Below are 27,319 nucleotides of genomic sequence, written 5' to 3' on the forward strand. Positions count from 1 at the left end.
TCCTGGGGGAGCACAATGAGAACGAGAGGGAGGGAGATATGAGCGGAGTGCGGAGGGACACGGATGAAAATCCCCCGTTAAGAGCAGGGACAGATATGATAATTGGAGAGCCTCTAGTAGTCGTTCATCATTCACCACCTCCACCTGGCTGCTGCAGCTCTCTGAGCCCACCACTGCACAGCAGCTGTACTGAAATGTAACACACCTAAACTTCATTACCCATCAGAACAGAGATGAGTATTCATAAGCAGTAGAGCACATTCACTCAGCATTGTCCATTTGTGCAGTGTGCATGTAACACACCAAACTGGAAACCATATCACAACAGTTAGACTGAATAAACAGTACCGTCTTAAATCTGGACGGACTGATGTAAAAAGAGCTGTTTGACTCTGAAGAGTTACTCAATAAACCCTCTACTTCTGACCAACTGGACAAAGTGTGCAACTGCTGCAGGGCCCCTGACCCCCCAGAGGGAGTAAAATGTTTGTTTGTTTTATTATTATTTTGGGCATTTTTGGGTATGCATTTACTAGTCACCAGTCACTATACTGACAGTATAGAGATGAGAGGGAGATGGGGAATGACATGCAGTCCGGACAAAGAAGCAGGGACGTTGTGGTTCACGGTCAGCACCTTGAACCCCGGGCCGAGGCCTAGCAGGGTGCCAAATGTTTTTTTGTATTTTGGTTAATTAAAGTTTGTGTGTAGAATTTGCACCACTAAAGTGCAAAATGAACTAAGGCCATATCTCATTACTTAATCTTGTGGCTGTTTGGGCCCTGGTATTTGAGAAAGCAAAGAAATTCATAGTAAGGTAACAAAAAAATACTGGTCTTCAATTTAATACAGATGTTTTTGTACTGACAAGTGTCTAATTTCTCTCATCTTTCTGGTTTCCCATTTCCCTCATCCTCCCATGTTTGACCTTTTACCTTTACTCGCTCACTGTTTTGTTTTGCTTCTCTCTTGCCTTGAGCTCTCCTCCATTTGTATAAGCAGCAGAAGGTGGAGGAGACACACCAGGACACAGAGGGACAGCAGAAGAAGAGGGAAGGACTGAGAGAAAAAGGTGGAGGAGAGTGGGAAGCTGAGCATGGGGTGGAGGGAAAATGGGTGGAGGGGAGTGAGCAAAATGTAGCGAGATAGAGTGAGAGGGAGGTTAGGACGATGGAGGGCCAGGTTTCTGTTTCTCCATAATCTAATCAGAGAAATGGCAGCAGTCAGAAATAGCCTGACGGACAGACTAAGAGCCTCTTCTCTCTTGCCTCCTCCTCTTATTCTTGTCTTCCTCCTCAGGGAGGGTAAATGGATACACACATGTGCAGACACACACGCCAGCTTGACTTCCTAAAACCATAAAGTGTAGATGTGTTTGAGGGTTATAAGCGATTGGAAAAAAGCCTTGAGGTATCATAGCAAAACCTGATCTACTGTCCAGATGCAGCCACTTCAAGAGTCCCACTTGTGAAATTGTCTGCTGTACTGTTGCTCTTTTGACCATCTCCACAACATGAAGATAACATTTTTTAAGTAGGCCTATATGACAATTTGTTTACGGTGCAAACTATAATCATACAACCACAGAGTAAGCTTAGATTCATAAGTTGTTGGTAGACAAATAAAAGAAATCTGTACTTCCTTTCCCTTCTTTTCAGTTCCCTGGAAGTACAACAAATGATCATACAACCTTCTGAGGACCAAACAGTGGGCGTTATGAATGCACAAAATATAATGCACTGTTCTGCTGAGGTACGCTGATGACGTGGGTCTAGGTAAAAGCCACCATCCTTTTATTGATTTCCATTATTTAAACTATACCAATCATAAAGGAGATGGATAATTAATGAAGCAGGATTTCAGTTTATTTAATTTTTTTTTTTAGCTTTGAGACAATTGAGATGTTACTAAAAAAAGTGTTATTGGAAGAAAAATGGGGCTGCAATTAATGATTATTTTCATTATTTTTAAGTTGCGGGAACCCAAAATGACATCTTCAAATACAAACACAAAGATATTTAATTTACAATTATATAAAAACAGAGTAAAGAAGCTGGAAAATTGACGATTAATCGATCATTGAAATAGTTGGCAATGAATTTTGCCCAATCATGTCAGCCCTACAGAAAATGACTCTGGTGTTATGCTGTAAATCAACAGGGAATGACAGCTGTGATTCTGTAGATGTGAGTAAAACAAGCTACACGTGTTTGTTGTTGGGGGGTCCAGGAGGAGCACAGAAAGAGTGAATGTGTCTTTTTTTCTGCATGCTAATTCCTCCCTATAGGAAAAGCATTCCTGCAGGGTGTGTGTGTGATGTCTTCTACATTTCTGTAGCATTAACCGCGCTGCATTCCCTCCCAGCGTCCGACACAGACCCCCACACACAGCAGAATTCCAAGGAAATTCCTCTGTCATGTTGTTTCACAAGGTGGACAAGCTTTATTGTTGCAGAATTCCCACCCAGGCACTAGTCTCACACACACACACACACACACACACACACACACACACACACACACACACACACCCATCCATCCATCAATCAGGAGTGTCAGTGCAACACAAACAGAACAAAAAACAGAGGAATTCCCGTTTTGTTGTGATAACTTTATTTACACGGTGGAGGTTGGGATACAAGAATGAAAAATGTCGCTCGATTACATTTGGCGCCTTGTCAACATGCTGTTGAAACATTTATGAAACAACACTTTGAATATTATTTCTTTATGACTCTAAATTTCTCTTAATATCAGATAGACTTGCCTGCGCAGACACACACTGTACAGCGCCAGAGCACGCTGTCGTGACAAACGAGACTTCTTTACATCAACATGCATCAACAGAAACAATTCACAAGGCAGTTATATTACCCATCATTCAAATGGGCTGCTTTACATTTCTGCTTAGTATTTCTCCACAAACCCATTCTTTGCTAAAATAAAATTAATAAGCAGATTGTGTTTACAAACATTTATCAGTGAAGCTCTGCTGGTGAGTAAAATGTACATTAAAGTGAACAACAATCTGAGGCAATGCCAAACTATCTTTGGTCATTAATACTTTCCTTTTCTTTACAGCGACCGGACAAACTCAAAGTGGATGTTATTTATCCAACTTTGGAAAAAACTGCCCGTCATCCTACCAGTGTCAGATGCTCATTGCCATTAACTTATATTTTTATATCTTTAAAAAATATTATTTATTTTGGCTGTTTTCAGTGATCTACACTACAAAGTGGACATTAAATGATCACTATGTCACAGCTACCTTGATGCAAAGCTTTTGTTTTGACTAATGAGATGGCTTCAATCCACTGATGAGATGTTTGATGTTCATGAAGCTGCACATGCATGCTGAAGCCTCTCTGCTACGTTTACAACGTACAACATATTTACTTTTATTTATTGGTTTTATATCTTATGAGTCTGTGTGCACAGCTCTTGCTATCAGCACCCAGCTGATATGAAAGTCTGTAACAAGTAACAAACTTTAATGGTCAAGTAAGTTGACTTAATATCCTGCTTACAGCACACATTGTTTGCAGATATTGTACTGCAATATTGCGGAAAAGTTGGCATGTAATTACTGCATGTGTGCACTGAAACAGAGAGGCAGTGATGCGTTCATCAGAGGTACTTTTATTGGTAACATCCATCAGGAAGCATCTATCCTGCTGACACTATGATGATGATGATGATAATGATGATGAGGATATGTGTGTGTGGGAAAGTGTACATGTGTGCATAAATATCTGGATATATCCTCTGCGTTTCTTTGTTAGTGTTCAGGGCTGAGCGGTGGACGTATGTCCAGTGTTCTGGATTTGCTGTCCTCTCCTACCACCTCAAGGCGCAGACTGGCCGTGCTCCGCTCCTCCAGGTCCTCTGGTTGGACGGACAGACGCAGGGTGCAGCCTTTGGGCAGCAGCTCCTGCTCGTATGCTGCCGCTAACTGGTTGACGACCCGCCGCTCAACCTGAGGAATCGGGGACGAGGTTAGTGGTGAAGCAGAGTTTAGAAAATTGTATTTAAATCAGTATCCTGACTGGTTTGCTTAGTGTGATGTCTCCTATTTGTGAGTTTTCCTATTTTGCATTTTGACATTTGAACTTTGTCATTGTTCTCAGCTGATAGGAGGCTCTTCTTTGATTGATTCAGCTGATCGTTTAGTCTATAAAATGTCAGAAAAAAAGTGAAAAATTACCATCACACTTTCTTAAAGCTCAAGGTGAGGGCCAGCAAGTTACATAACATTTTACTTACCAATGTCATTGCTAAGATCGAGGGATGTGCTCTGCCAATCACACACATGATCAGACAGGCTTTACACTAAACTATAGTTTGAGCACATTATCTTAACCGCTTATCTGGACGTGAAAATCAACGCAAACATTAAATTAATTAAACAAACTACAATATGCATCTGTAAACGTCACTCCCTGCTTGCTCTACTGGTCTGCTGCAAAGCTCGTCTAGCAGGGTTGCTGTGTCCCCAGATCTCAGTAATGAAACTGGTGAGTAAAATGTCACAACAGATAAGAATGATACTACAAAACAAGAATAATAAGAGATTTCCCTGTAGACCCATTAAGGCCTTGACAAGAGATAATATAATGTAATGCCTTTTAAGACTTTCAAACAACCTGGTTTGGCTGGTCTGTGTATTACAGTTACCTGCATACCTCATGTTTGATTGAGCGTGCTCCGTAATGCATGTTATACCCTCCCGCCAACAGTTCCAGAACCGGGCGCTCCCACTGAAGAGTGATGTCATGGCGCTGCTTCGCCTAATGACATGGAACAGAAGAGGTTAATTGGGTGTGCCGATGTTTAAAAAAAACAAACTGTGAGGCCTTCAGTAGATATCATAAACAGTCAAATCAGATAGAGAGGATGGTGAATGCTGGAGAAGGAGACAAATGCAGAGGCAGAGAGGAAATACTGTCGAGCAGCATGTCTGCCGGTGCTAATCAACAGGCCCTTAATGCATTTTAATCAAACACCAGTCAATACTAGCGATCAGAACTGCTCATTTGCTACTGATGTTAACACTCCATTCAATAAATACGATGCCATGTTTTACTCCAGAGATATAAACGCTAATATTATGACATCACAAATACCATATTAAAAGGCAATAATGATAGCACTCAACATTTAATGTATTTAATAAAAGTGAGTGACAAACAAATGGCTCATGAGGATTCTGTAATTATGAGATTTCTGCTGTGAGCACCGCTGCCACACACAGACAGAGACAAGTAACTACGAGTCTTAAAACACTGAAGATAGAAGGAAACACTAAGAAATAGAAGCAAAAGATTCACTCACACACACACACACACACACACACACACACACACACACACACACACACACACACACACACACACACAAACATTTAAAAGACAAATGCACAGAGTGAGACTTGAGTCAGGTTCCTATCAGTTGCCTGCAGGCTGGCAGGACACCAGCTGTAATATTAATAATTAAATATTGATGAAGGCTCCACATGTTAAACACTGTAATCACATTATAGTGAGTAGTAGTGGCACGTAATATTGATCTGTGTGTGTTCCTGCACAGCTCAGCGGCTGCAGGACAAAGTGGGTAGGGCTTTCCAGCCCCACTGAAGGACACCCATGTTATAAATGTAGGGTGCTGGGGCGCCTGGCTAGCTCACCTGGTAGAGCGCGTGCCCATATACAGAGGCTCAGTCCTCGACGCAGCGGGCAAGGGTTTGATTCCGACCTGCGGCCCTTTGCTGCATGTCATTCCCCCTCTCTCTCCCCTTTCATGTCTAAGCTGTCCTGTCACAAATAAAGGCCTAAAATGCCAAAAAAAATGAAAATAAACGTAGGGTGCCGTGAAGACGCACAGTGTTACATACCTTCTTAGCCCAGAAGTGGAGCTCTTTGCTGACCAGCTGGAGCAGCTCTGAGTGACAGAACGGCAGGAAGTATACAATTTCATTGATCCGACCCAGAAACTCGTCCCTCCGGTAATGAGCCTGGGGAGGAACCGAAAAATTAACAACCAAAGCATCTCGCTGCTACAGTACACTACTGTAGAGAAGCAGATAGTTCAACTGCAACATTTCTCTGTCAATACACCGAAACAAGGTGCGTTTAATCTGTGTGCATTTGTGAGACTGAGTTACCTTCAGGATTGGTCGAATCACAGATTCTTTAAACTGTCGGGAGATTTTGATGTCATCGCTTTTCTGAACATCCTCTGGGGAACAACATCAACATTCAGTTCACGTTTGATTTCATTCACCTGACCTTTTGGTTACCTGATGGCTCTACATCTTTACAGTGGTGCAGCAAATCACTACAGTTTGTGTGAATGTGTTTGCAATTTCTCAAATGTTGATTCCAAATAAAATAAAAACTATATAAATGATTCTTTAAGACACTGTGATAATTCCAGACTACAAATTTAGACGATCTGACAAACAAAATGATTTCACCACACTTCACATCATTTCATCATGCTGATTTTAAACCACAGCAACTGATGAAAATGAAAAGTAATGTCAAAATGGGTTTTAATACAAACGTGGGGACTAATAAAATCTCGATGTACAATTCATTTTGCAGCTGTAGCGTATGATGTACGAAACAAATGCAAGTCAGTGTGATGTCTGCTGTGCCTCATCGTATTTGTGTCTGCACTTTTACATACATACAGTATGTGTTAGTGTGTTTCGCTCACCCAGGTTGTCGGCCAGCTTTCTGCGGCTTATCGCCTCAGCTTCCTCACGAAGCTGCAGTGCATGCTGGGCGATTTCATCACTTGCAATGTTAGATGTCATGATAAAGATGGCGTCTTTACATTCGATGGTCTTCCCCTTACCGTCTGTGAGGCGACCCTGAGAGAAGGAACAGCGGCAACGACAGGGTTCATCACATTAAAGTTCCGTTTGCAAATGTTTTATCGAACAGAAACACAGGATGAATGTAACTTCACGAAGGTATAATATCTGCACTTATCTCTGTGTGTTTGTGTACACACCTCATCAAAGAGCTGCAGCATGATAGTAAGAACATCGGGGTGGGCCTTGTCTACTTCGTCAAACAGGACAACAGCGTTGGGACACGCCTTCAACAGCTTTGTCAGCTGACCCCCTTCCTCGTGTCCCACGTATCCCGGCGGGGAGCCAATGAACTTTGCCACCTGTAAGACGAGGGAGAGAGGGTGCACAAAATAAGATTAACAATGTAACACAAAAAAGTATTTTGCCAGGATAACACTTAACCTATAATGCCGAAATCCACAGACAGTTAACACTGGATAAAAATACTGAGGTGGAAGGATTCGATGTGGTTCCTGAACGTCCTAGCATAACGCAACTCTGATTCACTGATTAAATGTATTCATCACCAAAGCTTCACAAAGAAGGCAAAATAGGGCAAAAACAACATAACATTTTGGTTTATGAGTCCATTATGGGTACATAAACAGAATTAATCCGACGTGTCAGTGCCATGCATCTGCAGGAGAGAGATGCAACTGTAACACTCTTTCTTGAAATGAACAAACCTCTGTTAGAGCAACGCAGTATGTGAAATTACGTCATTAGAAACAATCAAACACTTTGGTTACCTCCTGACTTCACACTAATGTATTTAGAAAAGTGTAAAATGTATCTTACCTCGTGTTTTTCCTGGAACTCGGACATGTCCATACGGATGAAACCCTGCAATCACACAGTGGGTTAACCTGTGTGTGTGTATCTTCGTGTTGAACATGTGCTACCAAGAGTCACCATGGAAACCAACACAAATTGAATTTCTTCAAGGAGAGAGGAGCCGCTAAATTAAATGTCTGTTTTCCACCTATTGACTGAATGTTAAAACACTGGGGTGTGTGTGTGTGTGTGTGTGTGTGTGTGTGTGTGTGTTTGTGCATGGCTACATAAAATACCTTTTTGATGTCTTTGTGCATGTAGCGAGCCACCTGTTTGGCCAACTCCGTCTTTCCTGTGACACCCGCCATCAACCGGTCAGACAGAACAGAGACATTGGTTAATTATTCAGCTTCACACAGCCCCTGAAAAAACAATCCTTGCCTTTTTGGAATACATTAGTATGCAGAGATTTCGGGAAACAAGCTTACTTATTTCAGACAGAAAGACAATCTCTCTCCTTCTCTAAGTGCTGGCCTAAATCCCAGTTCCTCCCTCTACAAAGCTTTCAATCATCTCCTGCTCTCCAGAAGCACACATTATGTTTGTCGCTAAAATATTCTGCATATAAATGCTCATATATGATATTGATGTCTTGTGTTTGGTATGCGTATGGGTATGATGATTGTGTGTGTGTGTGTGTGTGTGTGTGTCTGAAAGGCTCTGTGTCTTGTTGCTGTGTTTAATATTGATGTCTCATGGCCACAGTCGCTGAAGGCAACAGAGAATATGAACACTGTCTCGCCTTCATCTATCTCTCTGGCCTGTCATCTCACCATCTCCCTCTTTTTTAGCCATCTATCTGGCCCTTAATATCCCTCTGTCTCACTCTTTTCTTGACTCCAACACACATACATTCACACTTCTTCATCTTGCTGCTGTTTGAGAACATTTCAACTTTTCTTTGGAAGTTTTGTGCTTTAATATTAAATCTCTGTTGATATTGAGTTGATCCAAAACTTAGATTTTTCTAAACAATACAGCTCCCTAGTAGCACATTTAGCCTAAAGAAGGCCACCTTTAAAACAACTAAAACCAATTCATGTTTGATATTTTTGGCAGCTCAATAAAAAAAAAATACACCCTGAATCACAGCCCTCCTTTAATTGTTTCCTACACTGTTTTTGTTTGTGTGCCATCTTTGCCTTTATTTGACAATTAAGTGTGAGAGACAGATGCATGGACAGAGGAGTGTCAGTGTGGGTCTGGTTTAGCAGAAAAGTCCAGACAGAATTTAGACAGTCGCAATTCATCGCTACTCTCCCCAGCGGATATCTTTAATTGAAACCGCTGTAGTGTCGGTCTGAGATTTGTTCACTCTCACCGCTGTGTGACAGAAAGAGATTCCTCCAGTGTTTTAAAGTGCAATCAGAGCTCAATGGGCTGCAATAAACAAATGATTTAGATCTTTAGAAATGGGTGGCACTTTATAAAACCAATACTGATATTTAAAAAAATTGCGTGATTGGTCCTGAATCATACCTCCCAGCTCTAAACCTTTATCCATAAGGATTGTATTGATTTAAGTTGACTTGACATGCTGTACACCAACTGTCCGTCTACAAACACCTTTGTACATTATGTGTCAAGTATTACTGTGTGATAATATGCACATGGACACCAGACACTAGCCTGGTTCAAGACCTCAGAATCAACGGCCACATCTCAAATTTTGATTCAAGATCGTCTGAGTCAAGTCAAGTAGTAGTTTATTTGTCCCCAGAGGTTGTGCAGCAGTGACAACAGTAATCACACAAGATTATTTGAATACAACATATAATAATAAATAGTAAAAAAAAAAAAACATAAGTAAAAAGCTGTATTTAAGTGTGGTTGGGTGGTCAAGCTGGTATTACCTTCTTCTATTTGAGTTCAGCAGTGAGATGGCTGAGGGTGTGAAGTTGTTTCTATCTGTTGGTTTTGACTAGTGGGTATTTGAAGCGGGAACCAGAAGGCAAGGTCTGAAACTCTGGGTGCAGGGGGGTGGGTGCTGTCAGACAAGGTGGATTCTGCTTTCTTTAACAACTGTTTGACTTTTCTGTTGAGTACCTGTGATACTGCAGCGGACCTTGATCACCTTTGTTAATGCATTTTTCTGTTTTAGATTTGAGAGAAACATACCAACAGATAAAGAAAAAGTAACAATCAACTCAATAAAGGATCTATGAAACAAGTTCATCAGGGACCTGTCAACTTCGAACATAGCCAGCTTCCTCAGACAAAAAAGGCGCTGCTGGCCTTTTTTTTTTTTTTTTTAAAAACACACCATATTGGTGTTACATTTGGTAGTTTGGTACCTGTCCCGTCATTGTTTATTATCTTTAATGCACCTGCAGTTGTGGCACTCACAATTTCGTTGTATGAGTCTCTGTGCAAGGACAATAAAGGTTTATCTTATCTTTTATTGGTAGTTTCCCCAGTTGGAAATTGATTGTTGATTAACTTTATTATCCCTTAAGGAAAACTGTTTTAAAAACAAGCTAGTTGATCAGAGCCTTTGTGGGCGAGCTAAATCTGGTGACACTACCAAGCTGTTCCTGAGTCAGACAGGTCTTTGAAGAAAGTATTATCTCAGTTTTTTGTCGTTTTTATATATATATATATATATATATATATATACACACACACACAATATCTCACAAAAGTGAGTACACCCCTCACATTTTAGTAAATATTTCATTATATCTTTTAATGGGACAACACTGAAGAAATTACGCTTTGCTACAATGTAAAGCATTAAGTGTACAGCTTGTATAACAGTGTAAATGTGCTTTCCCCTCAAAATAACTCAACACATAGCCATTAATGTCTAAACCGCTGGCAACAAAAGTAAGTACATCCCTATGTTAAATTCCCATAGAGGCAGGCAGATTTTTATTTTTAAAGGCTAGTTATTTCATGGATCCAGGATACTATGCATCCTGATAAAGTTCCCTTGGCCTTTGGAATTAAAATAGCCCCACATCATTACATCCCCTTCATCATACCTAGAGATTGGCATGGGGTACTTTCCATAAAATCATCTCTCAATGCAAATCAAACCAGCTATTAGGCTAACTGAAATAAAACCATGCTAATCTCTAGGTATGGTGAAGGGTATGTGATGATGTGGGAGATATATATATATATATATATATAAAGATATTTGCAGTTCATTAATTAAATAGGCAGATGAAAGAAACAGTCAAAAATGCTAAATGTATTTACTTTGACATCACACAGTAAATTATGACACCTTGGAGAGAAACTCATTCACTGAATACGTGGTAGAGTTTCTCCAGTTTGTTTTTACATCTTACAGTGTGACATCATCGCTTTTGTCCTCTTGTGTATTTTGTTCGTTTTGAAATCAGCAGACTGGCAGGAGGAAAATACACTCTGCATGCATTCAACAAACTTCAGAAACTTAACACACTCAAGTGTTCTGTTTATTTTGGCAGCTCCTTTCGAGAAACTAAAGAAGTTTTTTTTTTTTTTGTTGCTGTCGCTTCTTGAGTGTAAAAAGATGAGTGATTTACCAATTCCTGATGAGCCGAGGAAGAGGAATACGAGAGGATGCTCTTCGTCGTACCAACCATTCTCCTTTCTCCTGATGGCTACAGAGTGCAGAGACAGATATAGGGAGAAAGAAAAGGAGGACTATTATTTTAGTCATTTGCATTTGTTGACTTTGCTTTTGCACTACGTATTCTGAGTTTCACTAGACTGAACCGAGTTGACCCAAGGGCGACGGGTATCCCAAAAACTATGATAAAAGAGCCAGAGAGCAGGGATGAGAAAAGGGTCAAGACATTTGGTGGAGAGAAAAAAAAAAGAGACAGAAGAGAGAAAACAGAAAAAGAGAGCAAGATGAGAGACCTCCAGAAAGCTACCCACGCTGCCTCTCTCCCCCCCTCAGTCAGTGGGGCCATTAGCCAGCAGTAATTGTGTTAGCCTCCCTGGCGCGGCCATGGCGAAATCAGTTTAGCATGGATCGCAGCCACACACACACACACACACACACACACACACACACACACACACACGCTTAAAGAGGAGTGCCTACCCAACCCTGCCATCACCCCAGCAACCACACTCACACACATAGACAAGATGATGAGGTGGATCGGAGGGGAGTGAAGAGTGTATTTGGCTCGTGGTTTCAGCCACTCGACGAAGAAGCAGACACTAGCACAAACTCATCCAAATCTGAAGCTGTTGAGAGGCCGGGGCCAAAACCAGAGCCATAGACGAGCAGGGCTTTGCCAATGGGATCAAAGCAAGTTAGAAGATAGTTTATTGGTTACCTTGAGCAAAAAGGCCTTGGGTTTGAATCCACTGGCAGGCTGTAGCCCTAATGTGTGGGATTCTGGCGGTTTCTGTGTGGCTCTCTTCCGGCTGTTTTCCAGTGTCCTCCCACAGTCCAAAATACATACATTTTAGAATAACTGGACACTCTAAATTGCTCATAGGTATGAATGTGATTGTCTGTCTTTGTGTTAGTCTTGAGATAGACTGGCAATCTGTTCACAGTGTCACACCTTTAGGAGCCGAGTCTTCAGCCCCCAAATCAATGTGTGGATCTATCCTGATTGTGTCATTCAGGTAAGTTAGCATTTACATCTTTAAAGAGCTCACACAAAAATGACCATAGTCATCCATATGGGGTGTGGGAGTCCCCAGGATCCTGTGTAACAATACATTTAGCTTTGCTTCATTTTTAGGTAATGCACGACGGATGTTACCTCTCACCTTGTTGCTTGAGGTTAATTAGTTAGTATCTTAACATTTTTACACATAAACCTGCATCAGCTTCACTGTAGACACAACATAAATGCTCTGTGTTTTTTTGTCTTTAGAGATTTGAAATATTTTAAAACAAAATATTCAACATAATGATGCCAATCTATCAAACCAATGTTCATTTTATTTTTTTAAGATCATTTTTTTGGCCATTTTAGGACTTTATTTCTATAGGACACCTTAGACTTGAAAGGGGAGAGAGGGGAAATGACATGCAACTAAGGGCCATAGGTCGGAGTAGAACCCGTGGCCGCTATGTCAAGGAGTAAACCTCTATATACGGGCGCCCACTCCACCAGGTGAGCTACCAAGGCACCCACCGATGTTCATTTTTAATGAAAAAATAAACACTAGGAGCTAGTAAAACTATAGTATGGTTATTTTAAAAATATAAGTTTGTAATTGTTTATTACAATTTTCTGTGTTCAGTGTTCCTCAGGCCAACTTTTCTTAGCTGAATAGAGCCACAAAACATGCAACCATGCACACTAGGTCTGTCTGTGGCTTCTACTTACCAACATTACCTCTGGATTGTAAATTAAAACCGTTAAAACATAGGTCCTGCACATCTTTCAGATCATGAATCCTGATCTGTTTGAATCTGACAAGTGAGAACAGAACCTTGTAAAAGTCTCGACTTAAAAACACTGGTTTCAGTTCTGCCCACTGACCGGTTTACATCCACCCGCCATTTATTCTTCTCAACTTGTCGTTGCCTTTAAAAATTCTGGCCAACTGTCCCCGAACACGCGCAAGTTCTCAGCATATCTCTAGTTAGCGACACTTTTCGAGAGAACAGGCTTAAATAGTGCATCTGAGAGGTGTCAATTTCTTTCAGGTTATTGAGTGCAGCCATAAGAAGATAAGTGGCAGGAGAACACTGTGGCGAAGTTGCTAAAAAGAACACAGAGGAACCAAAACTTGAATTCAACTTCCTGCAACAGTCAAAGAGTGTCCAACAAGAGCTACAGTATGTATCCTGTCAAGGCATCTTTTACACAGACGACGAGACCTTTCCTGCTCACTTATTGTGATCCAATAGCCTCTGTGTGTGATACAGTGAAGCTGAAATACTTCATGACAGCCAGCAGATTTGAGTGTTAAACCAGCTACTAATAGCTGATAATCATAGAGAACAGATGCTCAGCAGGAAAACAGGAGGAGAGGCAGATTGAGGGAGGTAAAGAGATGACATGGTAGAGAGGGAAGTAGCAGGAGGAGAGAAGATAAGGGGAGGAAAGAGGAGTAAGGATGTAGAAGGAGATAAAGAGGGAAAAGAGAGGAGTGATGGAGATAACGAGACAGAGAAACAAACGAGTGTGTCAGAGATGGACACAGAGATGAATAGTGACAAGAGGGGCTCCAAAGCTCCGTCTGCTTTATCAATGGCTGTGTGAATGACAGTGTAACCTTCTGTGTGTTTGTGTGTTTTAGCTGATTGAGACCGACTTTGACAGAAGGGCACATTGACATTTCTCAGAGGACCCTGACGACAACAAGGAAAGGAAAGAGACACAAAACAAATGAAAGCCTGATATCTCTCTCTCTCTCTCTCTCTCTCTCACACACACACACACACACACACACACACACACACACACACACACACACACACACACACACACACACACACAGCAGTGTGTTGGGCAGGTCTGGTTGGCTCTAACATGATTACAGAGGGATGATTCTCCTCAATAACTCTTAGCCCTGAGAGCTAACCCTGGATCAATCTAACCTCCTTCCTGTGTGTATGTGTGTGTGTGTGTGTGTGTGTGTGTGTGTGTGTGTGTGTGAGAGAGTGAATGTATCTTGCTGCAGGCCAGCTGTTCATCACAAGGAGTTCAGGGGGAAACAGCCATTTTGGAGACATGACAAAACACCAAATTGTCTGCAAAACTGCAAAAGAGGTAACTATATATATATATTTTTATTTCTTTGTATATGTTTCTCTTTTTAATGTATGTTGTATGTCATGTCTGTGTCTTCTGAATGGATATATATATATATATATATATATATATATATATATATATATATATCTATATAAACCATATAAATAATAATAATAATGATAACTAATGTTGAAACGATTAGTTTATTAATCAATGGTGACAGATGTTAATTGATAATCAACATTTTTGAAAACGATTAATAACAAGTAATTTATCAATAAAAAAAAAACTACATTTTGCTAGTTCCTGCTTCTCAAATGTGAGGATTTGCTTTTCCTCCGATTTATATAATTGTAAAATGAATATTTTCTCACTCAAATAACTCATGACATACAGTAAAATATATTGTTGCATGTGCAGCTCCCTCTTCGCTCTTTATCTGTACATCCCTTTCTCATTGGTTGAATCCTTATCTCCAGTATATCCTTTCCGCTCTTTCCTGGTCCATCTCCTCATCCATCCCTACTTCCCCTCTCTGACTCTGCCACAGTTTGGCTAATTCCTGCTCGGCTCATCTGTGATAAAACTTACAAAATAGCACACACCACAACAAGTTTAAATGCACAGTAGATATCGTATGTTTTTGTAAATATCTTTGCAATATCTTTGCCTCTTTTAGGCATTGCACATGTTATCTTGCTTGCTTTCTGTGTCTGTGTGTGTGTGTGTGTGTGTGTGTGTGTGTGTGTGTGTGTGTGTGTGTGTGTGTGTAATATATTCACTGTAATACTTCTCAGAGATCAATAAGCTGTTCCTTTATCAATGTGGCGACGTCTTCTATGGCTTTCAGGACAATTTGCAATGATAACAACAATCATGTATCACCTTGCCAAAAACTACAAATCCCACGATTCCCTTTTCCTTCATTGACTCCCAGCAGAACCTACTGTACGCTGACACTTAACGCAATTATTGCTCAAATAGCATCACTGTTTGTATTTTGTTTTGTGGACATCTATAGTTTGTATTTTCATTGTTTCCTTATATATTTTTTTTTTTTTATGAAGTCAATCCAACTTGTTCTCCTGTTGGTTATAAACTCTGCAGCATTTGCCCTCACGGAAACATCACAGATTATAATATCCGCTTCTGGCTTTGGGAGTGAGTTGATTATTTTCACAAATCTGTCCAAGATCATAAAAATAACACACAACCTCTTCCTTCGCTGCATAACCCTGAAAACACACACACACACACACACACACACACACACACACACACACACACACACACACACCTGCGGATCAATACATGGCCTCCATGGATGGCTGGTGTAATATCAGCTCTTTACTGTCTGCTGTGTTATTGTGCTCTAACTCATCCTCCCTCCTCTTCTCTATGCATTACACTTGCTCTCTTTGTCTTTCTGTCATTTGCTACAAGCTTTCTGGTTTTCAGACACTTCTCTGCTATCTCCTCCCATCAGCGTTCCTCTCCTTTTTTGTCTCCCATTGCCTCCATTTCTTTTACCCCCGTCTCATCTGTTTTTCTCTTCCTGTCTTCATCACTTTGCCTGTCCATCCCTGATCCGTGTGTTTCGAGGAAGGGAGAGATGGACGGCATAGCATGAAGGAGCAATGATGGAAAGATGCAGAAGGTGGAGGCCACAAAATGGAAGTAGGAGCGGACAGAAGGGTGAAGGATAAAGAGTGGGTGTGATGATGATCAAGGGGGTAAAGAGAGAGAGAGAGAGAGAGAGAGAGAGAGAGAGAGAGAGAGAGAGAGAGAGAGAGAGCTATGGAGGGATATACTGAAGAGAAAAGGGAAGAGAGAGAGAGAAGGGGGTGGGGGGGGTAGGTGGGGGTCTGTAGTATGTCTCCTCTCTCTGTAATCGTGTTAACTGGCGGCTCCAAGCCTGGCCTCTTCAGCTGTCACACACACAAACACACGCACATGCACACAGCACCTGTGTATGCCTGACAGACAGCTCATTCATCACAATTAACCAATTACAGCCTCCACCGGTCTGTCTGAACCCGCCTACTGCAGGAGGAAAGGGAGGACAGCAAGAGAGAGGAAAAGGAGGGGAGTGCAAAACAAAAATATAAAAAGGAAAAAAAAAAAAAAGCAATGTGGAAACAAGGTTGTGGCTTGGAAGCATGTATTTATGTGCACTTCTTATTTTTGTGGTGGATGTCATTGTGTTCAGCTGCATGTATCATGTTCCATGTGTGCGTTTACCTAATATCTTTGCCTCTTTTAGGCATCCCACATGTTCTCTTGCTCACTTTCAGTACGTGTGTGTGTGTGTGTGTGTGTGTGTGTGTGTGTGTGTGTGTGTGTGTGTTTACCTGAGGCCACAGTATTGATGGCCCCCTCCTGTCCGATGATATGCTCCTTCAGCCTCCTCTCCAGGGGGAACCGCCGTCTCTCCTCTGCCTCCCGCCGAGCCTGCGCCTCCTGGAACTAGATGGAGGCAAAGAAGACGAACATACAGAAATCATATGAGACAGTCAATGAATCGTGGAAGTGAAAGAAGATGTAAGAAAGTCAACTCTCCAGGGGAAAACCATGAGGACATTGCAGAGTCCGCAAGTCTGCCCCTAATTACTGCTATTTCTTAATCATGTTTTCTTCTATACCACCCTTGCTTCAGAGCTCATCCCCACTACAAAGACACTGAAACAAGAAAAGAGTGAGTGGCCAAACACGCCTGACAATAAAGCGGTTTCTCCCCCTTTTTCCTATTAAAGGGTTGTGTCGTTTTTCAGTCTCTTTACTACTCCCTTCACGCCCTCCCTCCGACTTCCTCCTCTTTAACACACTAGCTCTCTATCTGCCTTTGCCTTCATTTCTCTAACACATTTTCTGCCGATTTGATCTCTTTTTCCACCTATCGTATCTTCCTCTGCCCAAATTTTTTCTTTCCCTTCATTTTTTACATATTCTTCCCCCTCAGTTTCTGCCCCTCTTTCTTTCTTTCTTTCTTTCTTTCTCATAGCCACCCCATGACTCATTCATCCTCCCCGCTTTGTCTTCTCAGACTCCAGGTTTTCACCCTGCAGAGGAGGCAGGCTGTTTATTCTCTCTCTCCATCTTGCTTAGCTCTGTCCTGCTGGTAGATAACTACCATAGGGTAACTCAAGCTTTATTTAAGAAAACAGCTGACCCCACCTCTACTAATATACACCTGTGAAATACCAAGAGAGTCCCTGCAGTCAGCTGATTCTATAGCATTGTTCAGTTAAAGCTTAACCAAGCCTTAAGATCACCCTCAGTTCCCAATTGAAATCACATTTTACCAATACCAACTATCCGAGAAAATATTACACGAACAAGAACTGATTTTATTTTTGATTAAATCTTCTTACAATAACCTGCTAGTATTCTAAGTGTATTGGTAAAGTTTTGAGTTTTTTGCCTTTATTTGACAGATAGAGAGAGAGAGGTATGACATGCTCATGATGTTAATGCCCTTACATATATATTATTTTATTAATATAGTTTAGACCAGATATGTTGATATCACTATTAGTGACAATATTTTGGAGATGACTGTTGGTGCTTTCAGAAAATATTCATATGATATTTTAAGACCATAGACAGCTGCACGTTTGTGCGTTGAATTCCAGGTGATAGCTAGTTCAATATAATATCTATAGAAACGCTGATATAATCCAACTTTACTCTTCATGTTTTAACCCCAGTTAACCTCAACCAGCTTTCACAACTCTAATACTCAATATCACTTGTCACTCAGCCAACAGACCTCCCGAGGAGTGTGTGTCTGTGTGCATGAAGGCAAGTAAATGACACAGATGTCTGCTGAGTCAATAGTCCCAAGTCATTCAGACACAGGCCACAGGAAAACGACTACGGCAATAAAACATTTGCGTGCACGGAAACTAATATTGTTTTAATTGCTTGCATATTCTGCACAGCTTGTACGGAAGAACAAAATGAGAGTTTGTGTCTGTGTGAGTGTGTCATACCTTGCCCTCAAACTCCTGCAGTACTGTGCTCACTTCTCCCTCTTTAGCATAGGCCCGTGCTGTGTGTCCCAAACCATTGGTCTGCAGGGGGTTGGCACCTGTATGCAAGCATGCAACACACACACACACACACACACACACACACAAAAGTCAAAACGTCGATGGAGAGAGGGTTGGGGGTGAGAGGTTACTTGGGTTCAGAGGTCATTGAGACTAACTGCAGTGAAGCAGGAAGACGATGCAATCACCCTGTAGGGGGTTTCATATCTGCAACGCGTGCCAATAACACACGCTTTGACCCCAACACCCTGGATTATTATACAATCTATACACACTGCAGGTTGTTGCAGGTTGGGGGCCATTGAGGCACACAAGCACACACACACTTCACACAGCAGGAGGGGTCAAACGGAAGAAACATTTTGTTAGACGGATCTTTAAGGGGTCGGAGTATAAATGAGAAAGAACCATAATGTCACAAGTGTGCGTGTGAAGTGTGCCAGGACTTGTCAGTAAAAGGTGGTTAGTAGTGCCTTCTGCCCTGACCTGTGCCACCACACTCAACCCAACACAGAGTCACCAACACAACACGTGCCTCCACATGAACAAGGGAATGTTTCCATTGTATAAAGACAAAGACAATTTTGTCAGAACTAGTATGTAGTATGAAAATGTCAAACACTACTCACAAACACTTAAGCTTAATGTTCTGAATTCATAAAAGGTGATTTGTTTAAGCGTACAGAGTGCTTACTGACGCAGGGGTGAGACGGGAGAGACAGGCAGACAGAGCTTTGGATGCACCATCCATCATAAACATAAACAAGACATTAATATTAGATATGTGTGTGCGTTTGTGTGTTTTGATTAAAAACGTATCAGCCTAAAAAGCAACAACTACAAATGTCCCCCCATGTTAAGATTCAAAAATATATCAAAAGGATAAAAGCATGCATGAATACATGAATATTTTAAATTAAAGAAATGGAGACTTGAGTGCAAAAGCACACACATGCACTCACAAAGACATGTACATATACATACATACATATATATATATATATATATATATATATATATATATATATATATATATATATACACACACTCACAAAGACACACGCATCCTGTGATTGTGGAGTTACCCCAAGGGCATGTTCTGTGGAGAGGTCACAGTTCAACTAGGCCTAGCTTGTTTAAGAGCTGCACACCAGAAGACTGAGGGGGATATTCTGCCCTGAGGCTCTGTGAGTGTGTGTGTGTGTGTGTGTGTGTGTGTGTGTGTGTGTGTGTGTGTGTGTGTGTGTGTGTGTGTGTGTGTGAGTGTGTGTCGGTGGAGCTGAGTCAACGACAGGTGCGAGTGTAATGGGGGTGAATGGAGAGGGGGTATGAACAAGTGATCAATTTCAAATGAGCTTTGTAATACTGTTTATATTACTCGGGGGTGGAAGCGTTAAGATGATGATACATAGAAAGCTTTTTAAAGCTGATGGAGACGATACTGCCTTCAGCTCTGAGGGCAGAATGAGAAACATTTAGTTTGGATAGCAAAGATTACGGGGAAAGGAGCCGAGCATGTGTCGTGATAAAACGGGTACCCTTGAATTAGTCATTTGTTTCCCTAAATTAATAAATCGCACCCTAGAATAAGTCATTCTTGGACTATAATTAACAATACAGAAACAATCTCATCCAATACAAGCAGGGTGTAGAAAACACAAACTTGTGTATATCCATGTGTCTCTGTATGCAAAATCAAAATCATTCCATATTAACCCAAGTGGTCATTATGTCAGAGGAATACTAATAGAGAAGTGTTTTCCCAGATATTCAAAATGCTACAAAAGGTAGCAATGTTTAGGTCTTGGATTTTACTTCTACATGTAACAGTTACAATTACTGAGTGGAAATGTAAAAGGGTCTCTATATGGCACAAAAAAAATCAAACATGTTCTTGGCCTATGGCCTTGCAGTAACAAACATACATACATACATACATACAGGACTGAAAACATAACCACCTTGGTATTAAACGAGCAAAGTAATCGTCAATTAATTGTCAATTATTGAGCATTATCCAGCCTAACAACAGATAGATATTCTGTTAAACCACTGGGACATTTCCCTTCCAGTGGACAATATAATGGAGTTCTGTCAGTTTGTTTCAGCTGACATTGACAGAGTTCAGGTGCACTTGTTGCAGTTTTCCCTCATAAGGGCCGGACTTGGTTCATCTAAGCAGTGGGTGCAAAGATGCTCCATCCTCTTCCTCCCTTTCTCTGAGGATGGAGCACCTCAATAGTCAATACTATACAATCAAATGAGAAACATGAATGTTAATCATAGCAAAGTCAAGAACAATGAACCTACTTTCACTCGGCTAAAGATTTAGGTGGTGAGGTGATTTTTGGTCTAAATGTTAGCGAACACACTCGTACCATCATGATGTAAAACCGCAGACTATGTTTAGATATCTAGACCCTCAGAGGTCCCTCATGGACTCTAAAGTGGGGTTAGGGATGGTCGGGTGGGCTGTAACGTACCAGCCTCCAGCAGCATGCGGACAGTGCGTGGATCATCAGCCAGTGTGGCGTAGTGAAGCGCTGTGCAACCACGGAAGCCAGCCCTGCTGCTGAGCCTGCTGCTGAATTCATCCTCTCTGGACACGAGAACTGTAGGGAGGGACAGAGAGCGATACATGGAGAGACAAGAACGATTAGCGCAAAAGACTGCTTTTTCTTTTGCAAAACATGCTCTAGTTGACAGAACAAAGACAGACAAAAAGCCTTCTGGGAACATTTGTAAGAAGTTTTACAAAATTTCTGATTCGAGAATGAGTTTAGACTCAAAATGGATTTGACAAAACACACTAGTTCCCCAAAGATGGAAATAGTGTAGGCACAACTCCAATCCATGATGCAACCAGTGAACTTTGTGGAGCTGAAAAGATGAGTATGATGAATTAACAAACAACCTTAACTGGACATGTTTGAGCCTTTAATATCTTTCTTTAATCTATTCACAGTCAATTGCGAGGCTCCAGAAAGTGTGACAATGATAACACTGCAGACTACAAAATTGTCTTTCCTGTTTCCAGATTTGGAAGAGTTGTTCATTTTCACAGATTTAAGCTCAACTGCTCGACATGATAGGAATAATGCCAGTTGTGTTTTAGGGTCTCCTTTGCTGTGCTCCTCCCTACTAATAACAGAGATAGTCTATCATTCTCTCCTTACTTCTCTTTTTCATAAGAGGTCTAATCTCGTGCCACTCTTCCATCATCCATTTTTATTTTTTCCACCTCCTTCCTCTCCTCGTCGGTATTCATCAATTCCTTTCATCACTTGCACCCTCTTCCTCCCTCCCCACTTTCTCTATCCCAATAACTTTGTCTCATCCGTTTCCTGACTTCCTCGCCTCTCCCTCCCTCATCATCCCACCCATTTCCTTTAATCCCTCCCTCCCTCTATAACCCCTCCAAACATCCACATCTTCTTCCTTCTCCTCCATCTTTAACCTCTCCTTCCTTCCCTCCATCGCTGCTTCTTACATACCTCCTTCCCTTATCCCCCCCTTCTTTCACTGCTTTCCTCCTGATTTTTACTTCCTTCATCAGTCTTTCCCTTCCTCCATCCATCCCACTCTTTTTCTCCATCTCTCCGACAGTCTCGTTTTGCAGTGTGTGTGTGTGTGTGTGAGAGAGAGAGAGAGAGAGAGAGAGAGAGAGAGAGAGAGAGAGAGAGAGAGGGCGGGATAATCATAGCTAACCCAATAAAGCGTCGCACAGGCCCCCCTAGCCCATCCATCAGCGCGCGTCGGGGAAACGCTTCCCCACGCTACGCCGGCCCCACGTGGACCTAAACCTGACAGCCATATAAATGTCTGCAATATACATATCCCATATAAATATGTCTGCAGAACCCAAACACAGACTGGTGTGTGTGTGTGTGTGTGTGTGTGTGTGTGTGTGTGTGCCAGTGCCATCTTGTCTTTGTGTGTGCAGCTCAGAAGACATACAAATAAAACACACACTACTTGTCATGAGAACATACAAGAAATGAAACATGTACATAAATGCAAATCTTTATGCAAATTATAATATCTGGTTTACCACTTTGGATTCATATGTGTAATATGGCAACACACACAAACGCGTGCATGACGGATGCACACACAGTAGCAAAGTGTTTTTTTGTTTTTTTTTTCTCTTTCACCTTCCAGTGAGTGGATGCCTTTCTCCCGTGAGGTGTCGTAAACGTTGTTGAAGTGATCTCCGCTGTTTGGGTCGGCACCAGCTTCTAACAGAACCTTCACCACACTGGAAAACACAGACACACATTTAAATATGTGTAATAATCCTGCCTAGAACTAGTATTCTATAAATGCACAAGTGCACACAAACCAAGCCTTTCCACAGTAATAAGTCTGTGTTTACAGCCAACACTGCTTAAAGATGTAATCACGTCTACTGGTCGGCGACGGATAAAATCACAAAATATGTACATTTACATTTGTTATATCAACATATAGCATTTTTTTTTCTGGAAATTCAATTAAGAAACGGTTTATAGATGAAGTATCAGAAAGTATCTCGTTTTTGGTTAATCCAGTGGATTAAAAACAAATAAAAGTCAAATCACATTTATGTAAAAATATTTTAAATACAATATTGTGATAAAGCAGCTTTCTCATTTACAACAGTGCCTGCCCACAATGGCCTCATACAACCAAAGATATTAAGGGATAGCTACCTCGGTTTAATCATCTCACAGTATGTCTTGTCAAATTGCCAAATCTAATTAAGCCATACTATTTTCTAAAAACACAGGCAAGCATGTGTCACAGCACCTACATATGTAGTCAGGTTACAGGAAGTAGACTGGTGCAGACTAAATTTAAGACTGGGACACCTTCATGTCATCAAACATAACCTTGACCCTTTAACAAAGTTTCTACCATCCTCAAAGCTTGAAAAACAGCCCGCTGTAAGCAGATATAAATATTTAATTCCTCAATTGACCACGACCCTTCCACCTGATTTACTTCCATCTCTAGTCTGTCCCGTCATGTTGGATACACTTCAATTGCTGCTTCTCCTCCTTCTCGCCTTCACTACTCATTGGTCTGCTTTGTAACATGTACATATGTGTACATCGAAGGGGCAAGGGTCGGGCCTGTTTCCGGCGCTGGGAGGGGGGGGAGACTGTGTGTTTGTGTGTAGTCCTTCATTGGAGCGTACCGCCTTATAGAACAAACACGAGTACCTCGGCAACACCACTGACTGTGACTCAACGGACATTCCAGGTACCGTCTCTCCGTCTACAGAACACACTTGCACACACGCTTTACATTTACAACCATGAACGGGTGCAATGGCTTTGACATTGAGACACAGACATGCACATAAATGCACACAAAAGCTAGTCAGCTAGTCTGTGCCCACTGTGAGCGAGAACGAGGGCGATGGCCGAAACATGAACCCTGCCAATACGCTGCTGGCTGCCATTAAACCTCTCTTACATGACTATGTAATGCAGCCTGGGAGGGAGCGATGGATCATTTGCAGCTAAATGGTTATGGCAGGAGGCCTGGTTTAAATGGAGCAAAACGATAATTCATAGGAGGATGAGGTGGACTCCTTTTTTAAAGCAACCAGACTTGACTACGTAACAGGCTACAGGTTCCCTTTAGGAGAACCTGTGCTCTTAATGAGTATTGACAGAAGATATGACCTCAGGAAAAACTGATACTACGCCACAGTCAAGTTAAAGGTAAGGAGTGAAATTAAAGTAATAGTAACACACAGTAAAGACTTGGTTTTAAAGGAATATCTGAAACAGGACTAAAAAAAAAAAGTAAAACATAAAAGGTTTTGTAACAGACTGAAACAGTAAAATATTTGAAGCATGTATCAAAACATGGAATTAGGGATGCAACCAACGTTTTTATTTTCACCGAAGATGAATCTGCACATTTTTTCTGAGATTCATTTCTCTATAAAATTTTTATCAAAAGATAGTGAACAATGCCTATTATAATTTCGCAGAGCTTGGGGTGTTGTATTCAAATCGCTGGTTTCATCTGACCATCAGTCTAAACTATTAGACAGGATAAAGAAAAGCATCAAATCTTCACATTTGAGATACTGGAATCCTGTCTGGCATGTTCGCTTAAAAATGACTGAAAGTACAGCTGGTAAAAAGTGTATTTTGCAGAATTGGAAAGCAGAATTTCCTCCATCGCAGAGACAATGGTTAAGTGAATTAACATCCTACAGCACACCTGAAAAAATCTTATTCAGCGTGAGGAGGAACCCAGAGAAGTACGAAAAGATATGGAGTTCTTTCTTGGCCTTACTACCATCATTACATAAGTTTAACTAGTACATCTGTATGTAACTTGCTCCCCTTCAATATTTTGTCTACCAAACTTCTATGATTTTATGATTATTTGGGACCTCATACAGCACTTGATTGTATTTTATTTTGCTTTTCAGATGTAACCAAACCAGAACATGTGTGTTTTCTGTGGGAGAGCGAGGCTGAGAACAGCCTGGCCAGGTCTTTGTGTCTGACCTTGCTGAGGGGGTATAAAGGACTATCGGGGGGTCCCCTTTGTTACTGTATCACTGTGGCCGGGGGCAGCAGGGGGGCCGTGACCCACAGGGGGCTCTCCTCTCACCCTTGCAAGCACTTCTACAAACACATGGACGCACCCTCCGAGACACATACAGACGCACACAAACTCAAACTGTGGCTGGTCACACGAGGCTGGGCAGGTCTGTGTGAAGAAATTAGATGGTCTGAAAAGGGTTAATGGCATCAGAGAGGTAAACACGAAAGGGCTAAAGAGAGGAAAACTGCCGAGAGGAGGAGGAGGAGTGGATGAAAGGAGGGAAGTGTAGCTAAAAAGATGAAAGAAGGAGATTTAATTATACAGGATAGTGCTAAAAACTAATGAGCTTTTGAAAACAGTTGATAGTTTTACTAATCAACTGATGATCAAGTGGCTAACTTTATTTGGGACATTTAGGGGGAGAGTTGCCGCACTAATTTGAGGCCAAACTAAAGGCATGCAGAGGTTAATTAGGTTAAACTCCCATTTTAAAAGGTGTGGGCCCTACAGGCTCCCTAATACAATCTTATAAGTACAGAAACAATATAATCTGTAAATTACAACATCATTTTACTTTCATAGTTAAATTGAGACAAAATGAGGAGGGGGTTATTAGCTGCTGACTTAACACCATCGTCTCGCACTTTTTTGCCAGTGTTGCGTCGATTACCTTGACACTCCGTGGCTGTCTGAGTGGCACAAAACATAACACGAAATATAGTCTGCTTTTTTCCTCAAGTCATCTCTTTCCCTCCACCCATGCTGCGTTTGTTTTATTTTTTGCAAGTTTTTCCTTCATTTCTTTTGCCAAATTACATTCATGTAATAATGTGATCAGGGCATCACCCATGGAAATGAGGGGGAGTCAGCATCTGGCCTGAGAACCCTTCAACAGATGCTTAAAACTTGGACCAGTTAAAGGATATTCTCCCTGCTATACCACCATCCAGCGCTTGTATCAAAAGCTTGAAATAATGACCACTGTTCACTTAACAAGCCGGTGCCGGGGCTGGTAGATTTAACCCTTCAGGTCGGGCCGAGGTTTGCCAGCAGGTGACTGGTGTTACTGCTGGGGGCTGGTGTTAGTTTCCCATCCTGCCCTGGAGGGAAGACAGGAAATGAACACTTCCGTCTGTCCTGTGCCACAATAGACACCCGAGCCGAACTGACCATCCATGTCTCGGACCACCTGGCCCAGACGCTGGACCTCACTTGACCTTATCTCACCTGCTGCACACCTGGGGTCAGATAGATGCCACGAAGAGAGGTTCACTGCACTTTTATTTTTCAGTTAAATTACCTGATTGGTCAAAATGTAATTTATTTAAGCTGCGTTTATTTCCAAGTATTTTCTTTATATATTTATTTACTTCCAAGGGATCTCTCCTCTGTTGCTCTTTTTGGTTTCTTCCGTTTTTTCCTTGTTAAAGTTTTGTTTTTCTTTCCTCCCTCGAGGGTCGGAAGGACAGTGGGTGTCATATGTTGTACAGGTTGTAAAGCCCCCTGAGGCATATTTTTGATATTAGGCTATATAAATAAAATGGACTTGACCTTGCCCTGCTGATGACTTGAATGGTTCCAATTGCTCAGAGCTCAGTGTGTTTTTTACCATCACCATCAATGAAAGCCATTTGGTGTATATAAGGTGCCCATCATGGGTGCATGGTCATCAGGTAGTCCATACAACATAAAGTGCATTTCTTTGTCCAGAAGAGCTCAAAGTGTGAAATGTAGCCAACAGTACAACAGCTTATACAATATAGCTAGAATTTTTCAAAGACCGATCCCATTTGAAGCATTTAAGAAGCCTAATTATTAAATTGGACCCACTTAAGCCCTGTCAATATTCCTCTGTTAAATGGTGAAGTTCATGTCCAACTTTCAACAGTTATTACTCTCTTAATTACTGCATGATTGCCATAGCTGACGAATAAAAAAAAAAAAGGAAAAAGTCCAGCATTGTATTCTTTTGAAAATTACTAGTGTACACGTTGAAAATCATTACATGAAAAGCCATGTATGTGGTTTTAATGTGGCACAGAGTACAATTCCCTTGTAGTTTATTGTTTATATTATCAGTGCCCACTTGCGGGAAACATTTTTTAGTGTACTAAGAAGAGCACATGTAAGAAACAAATATATGGAAACCGATTCCGTCACTGAACCAGGCTGCTTACCATCACAATCATGTTGTATCGTGACCAAATTACGTAATATTTTACTGAAAGCTCTCGGGTGATTTTCACCACTATTCAATCAAGCTAATCCCAGTCCCAAAACCATAATCCCACTCCACATCTAAACTATTCTCTTCTCTCTTTCCCAACGAGCCACTCATCCTCCTCG

The 27,319-nt window shown here is 41.4% G+C and overlaps 1 protein-coding gene across 1 annotated transcript in view; it reads right to left on the reverse strand.

Moving 5' to 3' along the window:
• Positions 1 to 2,597: 2,597 nt before the first annotated feature.
• The window catches only part of clpb (ClpB family mitochondrial disaggregase), a 31,298-nt gene continuing 6,576 nt past the window's right edge, over positions 2,598 to 27,319 (reverse strand). Inside the window, exons 4-16 of the mRNA XM_078246377.1 lie at positions 22,573 to 22,676; positions 20,902 to 21,030; positions 18,359 to 18,456; positions 16,718 to 16,832; positions 11,211 to 11,288; positions 7,932 to 7,987; positions 7,660 to 7,704; positions 7,020 to 7,181; positions 6,720 to 6,876; positions 6,163 to 6,236; positions 5,893 to 6,012; positions 4,685 to 4,789; positions 2,598 to 3,978 (exon numbers count right to left, since the gene is read on the reverse strand). Coding sequence (XP_078102503.1) covers positions 3,781 to 3,978; positions 4,685 to 4,789; positions 5,893 to 6,012; positions 6,163 to 6,236; positions 6,720 to 6,876; positions 7,020 to 7,181; positions 7,660 to 7,704; positions 7,932 to 7,987; positions 11,211 to 11,288; positions 16,718 to 16,832; positions 18,359 to 18,456; positions 20,902 to 21,030; positions 22,573 to 22,676 — 1,441 coding nt within the window. The 3' untranslated portion in view covers positions 2,598 to 3,780. The remainder of the gene's footprint in view (positions 3,979 to 4,684; positions 4,790 to 5,892; positions 6,013 to 6,162; positions 6,237 to 6,719; positions 6,877 to 7,019; positions 7,182 to 7,659; positions 7,705 to 7,931; positions 7,988 to 11,210; positions 11,289 to 16,717; positions 16,833 to 18,358; positions 18,457 to 20,901; positions 21,031 to 22,572; positions 22,677 to 27,319) is intronic.

Source organism: Sander vitreus, chromosome 3 (assembly GCF_031162955.1).
Source record: "Sander vitreus isolate 19-12246 chromosome 3, sanVit1, whole genome shotgun sequence".
NCBI classification, from domain to species: Eukaryota; Metazoa; Chordata; class Actinopteri; order Perciformes; family Percidae; genus Sander; species Sander vitreus.